This window comes from Tachysurus fulvidraco, chromosome 5, assembly GCF_022655615.1.
Source record: "Tachysurus fulvidraco isolate hzauxx_2018 chromosome 5, HZAU_PFXX_2.0, whole genome shotgun sequence".
Classification (NCBI taxonomy): domain Eukaryota; kingdom Metazoa; phylum Chordata; class Actinopteri; order Siluriformes; family Bagridae; genus Tachysurus; species Tachysurus fulvidraco.
The window spans coordinates 26,172,059-26,187,041 of record NC_062522.1 but is presented as its reverse complement, the minus strand read 5'-3'; the positions used below and the strand labels follow the sequence as shown (position 1 = coordinate 26,187,041).

At 36.3% G+C, this 14,983-nt stretch overlaps 1 protein-coding gene across 4 annotated transcripts; it reads left to right on the top strand.

Moving 5' to 3' along the window:
* The first annotated feature begins 894 nt into the window (after positions 1 to 894).
* Positions 895 to 14,860, top strand: nelfcd (negative elongation factor complex member C/D). Of its 4 annotated transcripts, none has more exons than XM_047813158.1 (15): positions 895 to 1,062; positions 1,266 to 1,381; positions 3,469 to 3,578; positions 4,217 to 4,326; positions 4,500 to 4,607; positions 5,814 to 5,966; positions 7,516 to 7,646; positions 8,092 to 8,272; positions 8,493 to 8,627; positions 8,829 to 8,968; positions 9,074 to 9,188; positions 9,335 to 9,430; positions 13,939 to 14,079; positions 14,230 to 14,359; positions 14,473 to 14,860. In XM_047813158.1, exons 1-15 carry the CDS (start codon positions 1,006 to 1,008, stop codon positions 14,505 to 14,507), a joined length of 1,758 nt encoding a protein of 585 aa, XP_047669114.1. In that variant the 5' UTR covers positions 895 to 1,005; the 3' UTR covers positions 14,508 to 14,860. The 4 variants fall into 4 exon arrangements, with proteins under 4 accessions (XP_047669114.1, XP_026989243.1, XP_047669115.1 ...); XM_027133442.2 differs by having other exon boundaries at positions 896 to 1,062; positions 8,092 to 8,257; XM_047813159.1 differs by having other exon boundaries at positions 930 to 1,081.
* Positions 14,861 to 14,983: the final 123 nt, after the last annotated feature.

Below are 14,983 nucleotides of genomic sequence, written 5' to 3'. Positions count from 1 at the left end.
ACTTAGCACGGACAATTTCTACAGGTTTGTTACTTTGTGCTGAGACAGACTCTCTGAGAATAAATTTTAATGGAAGCCTTGGAGCAGCTGGCTGGATCAATAAAGGTTTTTATGGCAAAACATAGTGGTTGGAGCTTTTCATTAGTTCAAAATACATAAATCAGGTGTATTTTATGTTATGATAAGCCTATTGTGTATGATCTGGAACTACTATTTTTTTGTATATTGCTCTAGAACTCTAAAGTTGAATACAGCTAGATCATCCAAAGACTACCAATTTAATAAAAGATTAAATATAAAGCCAGTTGTGCACTGTGCACTTAGTGATAGTCCTGTTAAATAACCTTTGAATTCTGATTGGCTAATAATCTTTCACGGTTGAATGAATGCATTTGTTCAGCAACAATACTGATAGCCATTCTGTGAACTGTAGAGACTGTTATACATGAACAATCCTGAGATCAGCAGTTAAAGGGATATTTAAACCAGCCAGTCTGGTATCTATTATGTGACTTATGTCATATTTTCTTTCACCATTCTGATGGTTAATGTGAACATTTGACCTCAGAAACAGATTCCCTAAGTTGCATAGAATTATTCAAATGAAATGAAGGCATCTTAAAGGTTTTAACTTATTATTATCATCAAATTTCCACACACAAATGTTACCAACATGAACTCTCTCTCATATAAGTTCTCTCAATATACTGGAATAGTAAAATAAAATCATTATTCTTCACAAACTCATGATATCCTTCAAAATGTTGTATGTATGAAGAGAAAAACGTGTCGAATGTGTCATTTGTTTCTGAACAAAACATAAGAGTAAACAAGAAAAATACCGCCGAATTAAGGATTGTAAACAGTCAGTCTGGTAAGTTGAGACCAGACGAAGGCGGAAATGACGTAATACATGTGCGCCATTTGTTTAGAGTGTTGTATGATTGTAAAGGCAACCATCTATAAAACAAGTTCGATGCTTTGCGTTACGACCCACACATAATTATGGATGGAGAATATTATAGCAGTGCTGGAGATTGGGAGGCGCAAGACGCTAATGCGGTGACTACAGATATTCATAGTAAAGCTAAAGCTTAACTTTTGTGATTTTACAGCTGTATTTTATCTCCCAGTGCAGTCATGTGTGGGACATTTTATTGTCCACGATTAGTTCGACTTAACTGAACATTTATATATAAATGAATGTAATTTAAGACGATGTTTAGCGTTTTCTTCATTTGTTAGCAACCTGCTACTCTCTATAGGACGAAGACGGATACGCGGATGCAGAGACAGACGATAAAGTACAAGATGAGTGCTTGAAGAAGTTCTCCAGTAGGGATTACATCATGGAGCCCACAGTGTTTAACACGCTGAAAACGTGAGTACTGTCTCACGCCGAGAAACTGCGGTTAAACCAGACGCCTTCCTGAAACAACGACACATCTAGACGCATTTAAAGTTTTGGTGCGCGGCTTTTAGAGACTTTACGGTGTTCACGGATAACAGTTCATAATTCAGCATCAGTTTACAGTGACCTCTGTGCTTTAGATAGAAATGAATTACTTTTACAAATTAATTGCAGTTTAGAGTCAAACTAATCGAACCAGTAGCTATTTTGATAAAAAGGAACCTTTGAAATTGATAGACATTAACACCTAGTGTTGTGTTGGTCACCTTTGTGCCCTTAAAACAACTCAGACTCACTGAGGCATTGAGTCCACAAACCCTGTGTAGGTGTGTTGTGGTGTCTAGCACCAAACAGCAGATCCTTAAAGTCTCCATGTGTTGGACTTGAACTCTTTGTCATCTTCCTTAAATCATTCTGAACTCTTTTTTGAAGTGTGGCAGGATGTATTATCCTACTGAAACAAGCCACTGCTGTTAAGAAATACTGAAGGCGTGTACTTGGTTTCTACAGTAAAATTATTTTCCATATTTGTTTTGAACATAGTGTACAGCAGCTTGCCTACCAATTTGAAATGTGCATTTTATTATGCATTAAACAGAGCCTCCTTCCACCTGGCCCAGTTATATTAACTGATCTGTGATTCTGAATTGAAATTACTTAAAAGTTACATTACAGGGTTTTTCTTGGATCAAAATTGGTCTTTGGTGGTGGTTGACCGACATGTTCATCCACACACAGCAAAGAGTACCCTAGTGCCCACATGATCCGCAAGCCCAATATTGACAATAAATGTTACATTTTAAACAAATACAAAGAAACAGTTTGTGATTTTTTTTCTTATCCTATTTATTCATGAAAAAACGATCAATGTCAGGCTAGATAGTAAAAGAAAGCGATTACAACTTATTTTACATGTAAACATCATCAATACCAAAGTATATTTGAAATGTCAAAGGTATCACAATTTATCTATTTACAAATATCACAGCCTGCAGATGAAAATTTTAACTCGTCTCTTTTTATTAACGCTGAAGAACCTTTTTACAAGATCTCTGTAGTCGATTTCATCCCGATGGGGCCCATCCACAGCCACCTTGCAGTATACGTCTAAATGTTGGTACTTTTTCATTTAGTAGCATTAAAAAGGTGTAATAAAAAAAGCGTTAAAAGGTGTAATAGTGTAATTTTTTACCATCTAAAATGTAATAAAATTAGCAGCTAGCCCTCAACAGCTTGCTTTGTGCTTTGATCTAGTTTCATCTCACTCCAGTTTAGCTTTAAACTAAATGATTTTATAGGTAATTTATTACACATTTGTCATAGGCCTATACATACTGTAGATTATTAAGGCTAAATTTTACTAAACACTCTTGCTAAATGGGGAAGCACACTTACTTTCTCATTTCAGATGTGTATGTTCTAAGAAGTAACGAATGGTTCAGACACTGAAGGGCAGACCAATTGCTTTAACCATTCATCATAATGAATCGGCTCAAAGGAGTTATTAGGTCGCGAATCGGATTTTAGCGCACGTGTTGTGTGGGAATCCTGGCTGTTAGGACTTGTCAACACGCACGCACACACACACACACACACACACACACTGTTATCGTTCTCTCCGTCACTTCGTCAGTAGCCTGCTTCACTCACAAAACCCAATTACACGTCAAATAAGGCTTTGGCGGGACAAAAAATCGTTTTGGCTACCACCAACAAATTTTCAATGTAGGCAAAACCCTGCATTACTTATTCCGATTTGAGCACAGGACTGAGTGGGATTAAAAATACTCATTTTATTCAAATTTTTTTGATGTCAGAGACTTCAGAGACCTCTATTTAAAATGATCAAGATTTTTTTGGGGCATGTTGGAGTTTACGACTATTCTGACAGCTGCCTTTGAGCTGTTACCATGCCTCTAATGCAGCTAAATAATCATGGGTTCACAAAGAGGGACTAGTTTAACTGTACTGAAAAACACAAAAATTAAGAGATAATTTACCTTTTGTAATTAACAACTCCTACACGTCATTTATCCATGTGTCTTTCACGGCTCCAGCTATTTTCAGGCAGGTGGTTCCCCTGAGCATGTTATTCAACTCCTGTCGGAGAATTATACTGCTGTGGCGCAAACAGTGAACCTGCTGGCTGAGTGGCTCATTCAGATGGGTGAGAATCTAATATTATTGACAACCATAAATATGAATCATGATTAGTACACACAAGCTAAATGCAGGTATAACAATTACTGATTGGTGGTGAGTTTGATTCCCAGGTCCACCAATCTGCCACCGCTCGGCCCCTGTGCAAAGCCCTTAACCCTCATTTGCTCAGTTGTATAACTTAAATATAAATTGCTCTGGATAAGTGTGTCTGCCAAATGCTGTAAATGTATGTAAATGTAATCATTAGCTTTTGCACTGATAGTCCAGTGAGTCAGGGTGTGGACAAAGGGAGTGAAGAATATAAGATGATAATGTGGTCCTGGTCAAACGTTCTGTAATATGGCATTACAAGGGGCAGTAGTTATTAGTATCAGACAATAAAATGATATACTCATTATTAACTTAAATAAATCTACTGATTAATAATGATTACTATATTTAGATTTAGTTTGAAGTTTTTATTATTACTAAATGTTCTGTGCAAATTATTTTGTTGTGTAACCATGTAATAATAAGAAAACATTTAAACTTCCTGTATTAGCAATTATCTGAATAACTAAGTAACTCCTGGGTAACTCCTGTATAAACTCCTTTTAAACTCCTGTATATAAACAGCACCAATTACCCTGTATGTGTGTCTAGGTGTGGAGCCAGCTCAGGTGCAGGAACGAGTAGAAAACCATTTGAAGAGTCTTCTCATCAAACACTTTGACCCACAAAAAGCTGACTCTATTTTTACAGTAGAAGGAGAAGTAAAGTTTTGCTTTATTCTGTATTGTTATCATATATGTATTGTTATAACATGATTAAATGTTGTGAAGTATCAGTCAGCTCCTGCAATTATAGCATTTAACCTGAATAAAAACATTTTTATTTTATATATTGTGTGTAATCTGCTTTTTGTTTTGTTCTGGGGTTTTTTTAGACACCAGCATGGCTCGAGCAGATGATTGCTCATACTACATGGAGAGATCTCTTTTACAAACTAGCTGAAGCTCATCCAGACTGCCTGATGCTCAACTTCACAGTCAAGGTAACAGAACTCTTTTTGTGAGAATCTGTATAGAGTAGTATCACTTTCTCTATTTAATGATTATCAAGTCAAGCCAAGAAGCTTTTTTTTTTTCAACCATATATAGCTGTTGTAGTACACAGTGAAATGAGACAATGTTTCTGCAGGACCATGTTGCTACATAAAACAAAGACAGCTAAGGGCTTAGTAAATCAGTCCTAGCCACATAGGCCACGTTCACACTGCAAGTCATAATGCTCAATTCGGATATTTTGCTCAGATCTGATTTTTTTGTTTGGCTGTTCACATTACCTTTTAAAATGTGGCCTATATCAGATACCAGTGTTCAGTACCAGTATCAGTTACTGTTTGCGCATGTTTGAACCCGCATAACAATAACAATGACGTCACACGCAGCATGCCGTTGCGCTAAAGTTGGCGAGGTTATGGAGGAAGTAAGCATTTTCGCTTTTCTTTCTAAATGTTTGTGTATTGGCAGCACAGAGATGCAGTGTTTTGAAAATTTTTGGATGTCAAGGGCAACTTTTGATTATTTGATCCATTTTGTAGGCGTAGTCACATTTGTGTGCATACTCGTCGGCACATAATTGTGTCGAATGTTGATGTAGATTGACGTAAAATTGGAAAAAAATCAGATTTGGGTCTGATTCAGGACCACATATGGAAGTGGTCTGAATCTGATTTGAAAAATTCAGATCTGGGCAAGATTTGAGTGTTCACACTACTCCTGAAGAAGTCTGACCTGGTCACTTGACCCCAAAAAAATCAGATTTGGGCCACTTTTACCTGCAGTGTAAACGGGGCTGTAAAGTCTATCTGTGCAAACAGAGCAAGACAAGACACACAAGACAGTGAGGACAAAAGACAGTGCAAACAAAAAATACAAGACATTACACAAAAGACAATAAACAGAAACAGCGCTGACCAGTGTAAATACTGTATGTTCAATCGATATTGCGTGTGCAGAAATACTGGAATGATCACAGTATTATAGCAGCAGTTACCTGATATATTGTAAAGGATTGTGCAAAACAGCAATCGACTGAAATGAAGTAATAACTAGTTAATAATAACTTATTTATTTAAGGATGTTTTTCAAATACACAGTTAAGAGTTTAATTACATTTTTTTATGGATTAGTTCTCTTTATTGTGAGTGCTTCTGCTCGTTCTGATTTGTATGTTCATTGGCCTTGATGATGGTTAGCTGATCTCGGACGCAGGATACCAAGGGGAGATCACGAGTGTGTCTACAGCCTGTCAGCAGCTGGAGGTTTTCTCCCGAGTGTTACGTACATCGCTCTCCACACTGCTTGATGGGGGAGAACAGAACCTTGAGAAAAACATACCCGAGTTTGCTGTAAGTTTTGGAAAAGCATTGCATGCTATTGTTAAAGTACCACTCCTTTAAAACCAAGGCTATACTGGATCACATAATATATTTTGTTTCTTTCAGTCTTTAAAAAATGGCAAGGCAGTTTCTATATCAAAATTACTTTAAGTGTATCCATTTTTAATTGAGTAAAAGTATTGGAACATATAGTGTTAATATAAATCCTACTTAATATTTATTGCCTATTGCATGGTTGCAATACCTGCACCATGCCTGCAACAAAAAGGCATCAAACTGTTTCGTTTTCATTTTTGTGATGCTTTTTCTTCAGTTGCTATTTGTTTTAATTTCTAGTGAATGACTTGGCCAGTATAACACTCATTTCCCTTAATGGAGGATGGTGTGTTTTGGGTATTTGTGGATGTGGTTTCTTAGTTCAATATTACTAAGTTCCATAAGATTTTTAATTAGCATTTCCCTGTAAATTGTCAGACAGAATGTTTCTGTAGCTGTTAGGGTTAGGGTTAATTCTGCTAACATCATCAGTAAAGCTTTGTGAGCCCGTTCCAGAAGCAGCCATGCCAGCCCATGTCATGACATTACATACATCTTTTTCATTTGCACACTTTAGCTTTTCTGTCACCTTGTTAGAGCTTAATCTTAGTTGGAGAACTTTTGTGGCTCATCTTTGAATGTCTTTTCCACTCCGGCCTTCTGATTCTTACTGTCGATGAGAGGTTTACATCTTTTGTTATGGCATCTATATTGTTGTGCTCTCAAAGTCTCCTTTGAACAGTGAATTGTGATTGCTGCTCTGTTGAGGTTGTTGGCGATGTCACAAACATCCTCAACCGCTGTTGTTTTCCTTGCCTGACCTCTATGATGCCTGGTTGGTAGTACAAAAGTGGTTTTTAGGACATTCCACAATCTGGTATTGGTTGTGCCTAATTTTTATGAATGATGTTTTACTTTTTTAATTCTATTCTATTAATTTGTAGAAATAGTCAATTTAAGAGGGCACACCTAGGATGGAAGAAACATTTGTTCCAATATTTTCACTTGATAAATATCTAGTTTATTTATGTAGATTTTAGCATGCTTCATAGGTTTTTTTTTAAGCAATAGAAATTAGGCATACTATGGAACTAACAAGCAAGATAAGCCTGTTAAATTCATAGTACGCCAACTGATAGTTTCAGATGGGATGCATGGAGAGCTCATCAGACCAATTATCCCTCCCAATTGTCTTTAACAAGTCATCTACAGTTTCAATCGTTTTTTATAGATCTGGTCAAATTGAATGTGTTTATTAGTACTTCTCAAATTCTGACACTCAACAACACAGCACTGCATTTTAGAAAAAAAACTTGACTTTAATTCTGGCTATTTAGAACCACTAAAATACTCTATAGATCAACACAGTGTTAAATAAGACAGCTCATGATTGCTCCAAATTTATTTTATTTAAAATGTCTAGGTTGCCAGATGGCTTTATAGTTGCAGAGGGTCTATAATTTTTTTTACATTAAAGCTACTACAGTACATTAATTGCATGCATATTCTGTCTGTTGAGCAGAAGATGGTGTGTCATGGTGAGCACACATACCTTTTTGCTCAGGCCATGATGACCATTCTGGCACAGGAGGAGCAGGGTGGATCGGTTGTTCGTCGCATTGGGCAGGAAGTCCAGAAGTTTGCTCTACAGAGGTGCAGTAAGATATTAAATAATTGTACAAGACTCACTTTTTAAAGGGCACATATAACCATCAAGCTGTGCAGGATGATTTAAAGAAATGTTAAGACATGACACAACACTACTACTAAAACATTATAATAGGAGGTTACTTATTATGATATACCAAAAACTAATAAAATATCTTAATAAAAAAAATAATAATAATAACAGCAACAACAATAATAATAGCTATTATTATTATTATTATTATTGTAATAAACAACAGCAAAAAAAAATAAATACATTTACTGTACTGTGCCTACCCACCCTAATTAAATTTTGCTTTAACATTTAAATGAATTTTAAAAAAATAAATAAATAGATCATTTGACAGAAAATTTTTGTGTATAGATTGTTAACATTCTATTTATGTTTAATGTATTTTATCTATGTTTATGTATTTTATTGTGTTCCTAGTGGTCATGATGCAAGTCAGATCACACTAGCACTAGGGACAGCAGCAGCATACCCACGTGCCTGCCAGGCTCTCGGGGCAATGCTGTCCAAAGGGGCACTTAATCCAGCAGATATCACAGTTCTTTTTAAGATGTTCAGCAGTATGGACCCTCCACCTGTGGAACTGGTCAGACTCCACTTGGTCAAGCAAGATTGATTTTGAGTTTACTTTAAAGCAGATGCATGTTTTACTTTTGTTAAATGTTTACCTAAAGTAAATGTTAAAGTCATTTATTACAGTGTTAGGTTATGTCATCATTGCTGCCTGTACATGCCTGTTTTCAACTTCAATTTTTACATTTATATGTCATATTTACATATTAGTGGTAAATAATTAACCATAACATTATGTGGATATTCAGATCCGTGTTCCAGCCTTCCTAGATCTGTTTATGCAGTCTTTATTTAAACCTGGAGCCAAGATAAACCAGGACCATAAACACAAATATATTCACATTCTGGCCTATGCAGCTAGTGTGGTGGAGACATGGAAAAAGGTATGAATAGGACAAATTTTGATTTCTGTCAGAGTTGTCATATTATATAATTGAAATAATTTAATATTAAAGTATTCACAGTGGGTACCTAAAGGTAGAATATTGCCACAAAAATGTATTTTAGTTAAGGATAATGTTACCACAACATTTGCGTAAACATTTGACACCTTTTATTGTATATGTCTTTTACTTTTTGCTCAGAACAAGCGTGTCAATATCAATAAGGATGAACTTAAGTCCACCTCCAAAGCCATTGAGACTGTTCATAATCTGTGCTGTAATGAGAATAAAGGAGCAACAGAGCTAGTGGCAGAACTCGGCACTCTGTACCAATGCATCAGGTGTGAGCATACAGTAAATATAAGCTTTTTCAGTATTACATGTAAAAATGTGCATTTTTACGTTGGTTGATTCTTTGTTTTGTAATCCGTACTCTTGTGTGTCAGGTTTCCAGTAGTAGCAATGGGGGTGTTAAAGTGGGTTGATTGGACTGTGTCAGAACCTCGTTATTTTCAGCTGCAGACCGATCACACCCCCATCCATTTGGCCTTACTGGATGAGGTAAAAATTTTGTATAATTTATACACTGCTTTTACACGATCATATGGCTTGCTTTTGCTGCAGATTTGGAAGTTGTAATTCAAGAGGTATGGAAGTATTGGGTTAACTCTAACACTTTTTTTTCTGTCTGTTTGTTCCCTTATCAGATCAGTACATGCCATCAACTCCTACACCCACAGGTTCTGCAGCTACTTATCAAACTATTTGAAACGGAGCATTCTCAACTTGATGTCATGGAACAGGTACATTTCTGTTTACACATACCACAACCCCACACATAACCTGCAAATTACACTTGTTCAAACGAACTTTGAATGTATTAGACTTACTGTGCTAATTTTTGTATGTCCCTTAACAAGTCCACGATGAGATGATGCATACCAAGTTAACTCATATTGGTGATTCCAATGGTCTAATTTGGCTTATGTTACAACCTGAATAAAATATCTAGATTTGGTTGTCTGAGAAATTTGTCCTTCTTTTTTTAGAGTTGCAAAAGTATCAAAAATATAGATGTGGACAAAATTGTTGGTACCTTTCTATTAAAGAAAGAAAAACCAACAATGGTCACTGAACTAAAACTGTAACTTGAAACTGACAAAAGCACAATCATGAGTCAGCAGAGTTAACATCAGTAGACAGTACACAGCCCTGAGGGGCCCCAGAGCTTAGTGTGGCGGTTTTGGATATGCTGCTCCCAATCCAGACCAGCTGAGGTTTCACAGTTGGAAGAGATACTGAGTATGTGTGTGTTTCTTTTTTGTACAGATGGGTAATGGTCAGATGGAGGGTGATGGCACTAGTGGTGTCTGTGGAGTGGTTAGGACAATACAAACTGCATGTAGTTCAGTGAGGAAGGTAGCAGGCTCTTGCTAGGTCTAGGTCTCATGGCGAGGATCTCAAAGCACTTCATTACAATGCTCTCAGTGTAATGGGATGATATTAATTAAGGCAGGATAGGGAAATGTTCAGGGAAATGTGGAAGATGTCAGTGCAGACATCTGCCAGATAGTCTACACATCTCCCGATGTAGGGGTAGAAGCAGCCTTCTATAGGTTAACTCTGCATGACCTAGCAAGCACCTGGTTGTTGAGAGGAGGGGCGGTCTTCCTTGTCACCATGTCGCTCTGTGGTTCAAACTGGGTCTAGAAGAAAGGCATCACTGTCACAGGTAGGTTAAGGTTGTCCTGTAGGTAATGATTGCCTGGATGCCCTGTCACATGTTGTGACAGGGCAGCCATCTTGTCACTTGCTCTGAAGGAGGAGTCTTTGATGGAGGAATTGTTTGTAATCTTATTAGATGGAACAAACCACAGAATTTAGAACTGTATTCTTTCTGTCTAAACACAAAGCTGTCTTCAGTTTTTAAAGCATTGTGAGTCATATGTAAGAATGGTAAGCAATGTCTCGACTTATTCTCACCAGCCCTGGTATTTAGGAGGAGTGAAATTGGAAGAAAAAAAAAATCCTCCAAAAATATTGTAATGACAAGAGACCCTGAAGGTATCTGGGTTTGAGATCAAAAGACGAATATTATATATATATATATATATATATATATATATATAAAGAATTTTCATTCTTCAACAACATAGAACCTGGTACCTTATGTATGAATCCACCATTTCCCCAAGTGTTAAAAAATATTGGAACATATAACTGATATGTTTGTGTTTCTTCTTGCCCATGTGTACCCTGTTAGATTGTATTAGAAAGAAACCACTAGTGTCCTATCAACCAAGCATTGAAGAGATCAGCTAAGGAAAAAAGCAGCAGTTGATTACGGAAACATAGAGCTGTAAAGATGTAAACAAAAGTGACCTTGAATCCATAGGGCAGAGATGAAGGTGTAATAATCCACTATTCAAAGAAGACTTAGATTGCAGAAATAAAGCGGCCACACCACAGCAAACTACTCATCAGGCGTAAGAATTGGGCCAGAGAATAACTGATAACAGCATTGAGCTATAAAGAGTTTTATGGACTATTGGTATCAGGAAGAACTTTTAGCAAAGTGATAGAAAGCCAAAAAGTTGAAAGAGAAAGAAAACGTATGAGCTCATCGGTCAATCATGGTGGAGGCAGCTTCATGACTTGGGCTTTCATGCCTGCTTCTGTAATGGGCTTACTTTTTTGGTTGATGTTTTATACAATATTTATTTCTGGTCCACAAATTTCTTGTCAGGCAGAATTTTAAGAATGTTTCCCACAAAGAACATTTAATAAAGAAAATTATTATGCTTAAGTTATGCTTGCCTATGTTGCCACTTAAGATGACAATTTCTAATCTTATGGTCACTTTATTAGTGTAGTCATTAGTGAACATTGAAAAGAATACTTTTTAGGAATAGTTTGAGTTAAAACTATTTGACTTAAAATATGAAAGCTCATAAGCAGCATGTTTGACTGAATATCTGTATAGAACATGTCTAAAGTTATCATAGGCACAGACTCACCAAAGTTGGACCAATTATAACTGGAAATATCTAATCTTTAGCGGTCCAGTTTGGGTTAAATCTTTGCCCATGATGGCTTCAGATACAATTTCTTGGATAACAGAAGTGGAACCCAGCATTGCCTTTTGCTTTTATAGCCCATTCACTTCCAGGTTGAAGATCTGTGCATGCTGAATTGTTTTTCTGCTCACTGTGTTTGGAAAGAGTGATTATATCAGTAAGTTATAAATAAATCATATCCTTCCTGGCAGGCAGCTCAAATCTTGATTATTTTCCTCTTATCAGCAAGGCAATTCAACCCACTAAACTCACTCACTCAGTGTGAAAAACAAAAAAACAAAATCGCACTATCATAGCATACAACGGAGTTTAAGTGAGTTTCTGAAATACTCAGACCAGTCCACATGGTTCCATTATCCATGCCACAATCAAAGACACAGAGATCACACTTTTTCTAAATTCTGACATTTGATGTGAACGTTACAACTGTATCTAAATGATTTTTGAATTGTGGTGCTGCCATGTGATTGGCTAATTAGTAAGCGCATAAATGTGCAGGTGTTTTGCATAAAAGTAGACCGTGAGTGTATATTTAGGCAAGGCAAGTTTATTTGTATAGCACATTTCATACACAGAGGTCATTCAAAGTGCTTTACATAGAAATTAGAAAACAATTTATAAGAGAGAGAGAGAAAAAATGAAAAATAAGAAACACACGATAAAATAGTAATAATAAAAACAAAGAACAATTAAAGAAAATAAATGTGATTTTAATAAAAACAGTTTAAAATGTGTTAAAAAAGAATAAAACAGGAGTAAAAGTGATTTGGATAAAAAGTGCAGTCAGTGTGAAGCAGCACAGTGCTCATTTAGTAAATGCAGAGTTAAACAGATGTGTTTTTAATCTTGATTTAAAAGTGTCTACTGTTGAAGCACATCTGATCTCTTCTGGAAGCTGATTTCAGCTATAGGTGGCATAATAACTAAATGCTGACGCACCTTGTTTTGAGTGAACCCTTGGTATCTCTAACTGACCTGATCCTAATGATCTGAGTAGTCTGCTTGGTTTATATTCAATTAGCATATCTGTAATGTATTTCGGGCCTAAGCCATGAAGTGATTTATAAATGAGTAACAATACTTTAAAATCTATTCTAAATGTAACTGGAAGCCAGTGTAAGGACCTGAGGACTGGAGTGATATGCTCAGATTTTTTGGTTCTGGTCAGAATTCTGGCAGCAGCGTTCTGTATGAGCTGCAGCTGTCTAATGGTCTTTTTGGGGATCCCAGTAAGGAGTCCATTGCAATAATCCACCCTGCTGGTGATGAAAGCATGAACAAGTTTCTCTAAGTTGTGTCTTGAGACAAAACATCTAATTCTAGCTATATTTCTGAGATGGTAGTAAGCTGATTTGCTTATCGCTTTCACATGACTACTGAAATTAAGGTCAGACTCTAAAATCACACCAAGATTTCTGACTTTATTTTGTGTCTTTAGACCCCTAGAGTCAAGGTGTGTGTTAACCTTGAGTTTCATCTTTATTTCCGAATACAGTGACTTTGGTTTTGTCTTTGTTTAACAAGAGGAAGTTTTGACACATCCAAAAAAAAGCCCTACCCAGTTTTCACTAGGAACTTGATTTGGGGGGTTTGTTAGTGTCTCTACAGTAGCAAAAATAGTGCGAGTGTTGTTTATGTTGTTGTTAATGTTTGAGAAGAAGATCTGTCTAGCTGTGTCTAGTTCTACATTGAAAGCACGAAGACTGTCCTTATAGATGCTATAATGTACTTGCAAGTTTTGTTTTCCGCCACATACGTTCAGCTTTTCTGCGTGTTTTTTCATGCTCTGTACCGCTGTTGTGTTTCTCCAAGGTGCTTTATGTCTGCCAGTGATCATCCTGACCTTTACTGGAGCTATACCATCAATAATATAAGTTAAAATTTTCAAGGAGAACATCAACAGAGTCTGCCGATATGTCTGGCAACATTGATATGGCATTCATAAATACCTCGCTGGTGTCTTCATTTATGAGCCTTTTTTTGACATAGACAGATGTAGCATCAGTGCCAGGACAGATCAATAAATCAAAGTAAACACAGAAATGGTCAGATAGCGCTTCATCCTTCATATTTACCGCAATCTTGGATACAAGTACAACTAATTATGCTTCAATGATAGTTTTTAATTTTTTTTTATTTTATTAAAATGTGTACTGGTTAATTTTGATTTAATTTGAAGAATGGTGACCAGGATACATAATATATTTCCATTGTCTTTTTGTGGATGTACATAGCTGGAGCTGAAGAAGACTTTGCTTGACCGCATGATTCACCTTTTAAGTCGAGGTTATGTCTTGCCTGTTGTCAGCTACATGCGTAAATGCCTGGAGAAACTCAATACAGATATCTCTCTTATCAGATATTTTGTTACAGAGGTGAGAAAATTCATAACATTTTTGTAACTTTTCATTACTAAGCTTTCATTGTAACAAAGATGTGATCACATTTTAATTTACGTTTAAAATCAAAACTAATATTACTTACTTCCTCTTTTCCTCTTTTTTTTTTTTTTTTTTTTTTTTGAGGTTCTGGATGTGATCACACCACCATATACCTCAGACTTTGTTCAGCTATTTTTACCAATCCTGGAGAATGACAGTATTGCTGGAACGATCCGCACTGAAGGGGAGCATGATCCTGTGACTGAATTCATTGGTAAGAGAGTGTGTGTGTGTGTGTGTGTGTGTGTGTGTGTGTGTGTGTGTGTGTGTGTGTGTGTGTGTGTGTGAATATCTTTTGATTTTCTTTTTAATACTGTTTCTTTTTAGCACACTGCAAATCCAATTTCATCATGATAAACTGAGAACAGCCAAGAAGGCTAATCTACAGAAACTGTGGAAGAAGAACTGGATTGCAACGTGAAATCTCACCTGCATCAACATATGAAGTTTTTTGGAAAAAAACAGCTATAGACATTCAAATTCAGCAAAGCAGTTACTCTAGTATGGTCAAGAAAAGGCATCTCTTTAGATGCCTACAGGTTTTTGAAAACCAGGTGTGTTACCCATAAGAATTGTTAAACACATAATGTAGGCTATTTTAAATGATTACATTTCGTTATGTAAATGTGCTTTGTGACAGTGAGTCACAGTGACTATTTTATCCTTTTTCTTTTTGTATGATGTCATTTTCCTTTCAATAAAAAGGTAAAGGACAGACTCGGGTTGTTGTGAAGTAGTAAAGAGATTATCATAACCCAAAGGCAGTAGAAAAGAAGCAAAACCAAAACCGTAAATAGTTAAGAGCTTTAAGATAAAGTAAATCTTTATTTTCAACTAA

Excerpts from the sequence above, each read along its gene's own strand:
- nelfcd (XM_047813158.1), top strand. The coding sequence starts at position 1,006 with ATGGATGGAGAATATTATAGCAGTGCTGGAGATTGGGAGGCGCAAGAC. Across the intron at positions 1,063-1,265 it reads AGGCGCAAGACGCTAATGCG|GACGAAGACGGATACGCGGA; the intron begins GTGACTACAGAT and ends TACTCTCTATAG. Across the intron at positions 7,647-8,091 it reads CAGAAGTTTGCTCTACAGAG|TGGTCATGATGCAAGTCAGA; the intron begins GTGCAGTAAGAT and ends TTGTGTTCCTAG.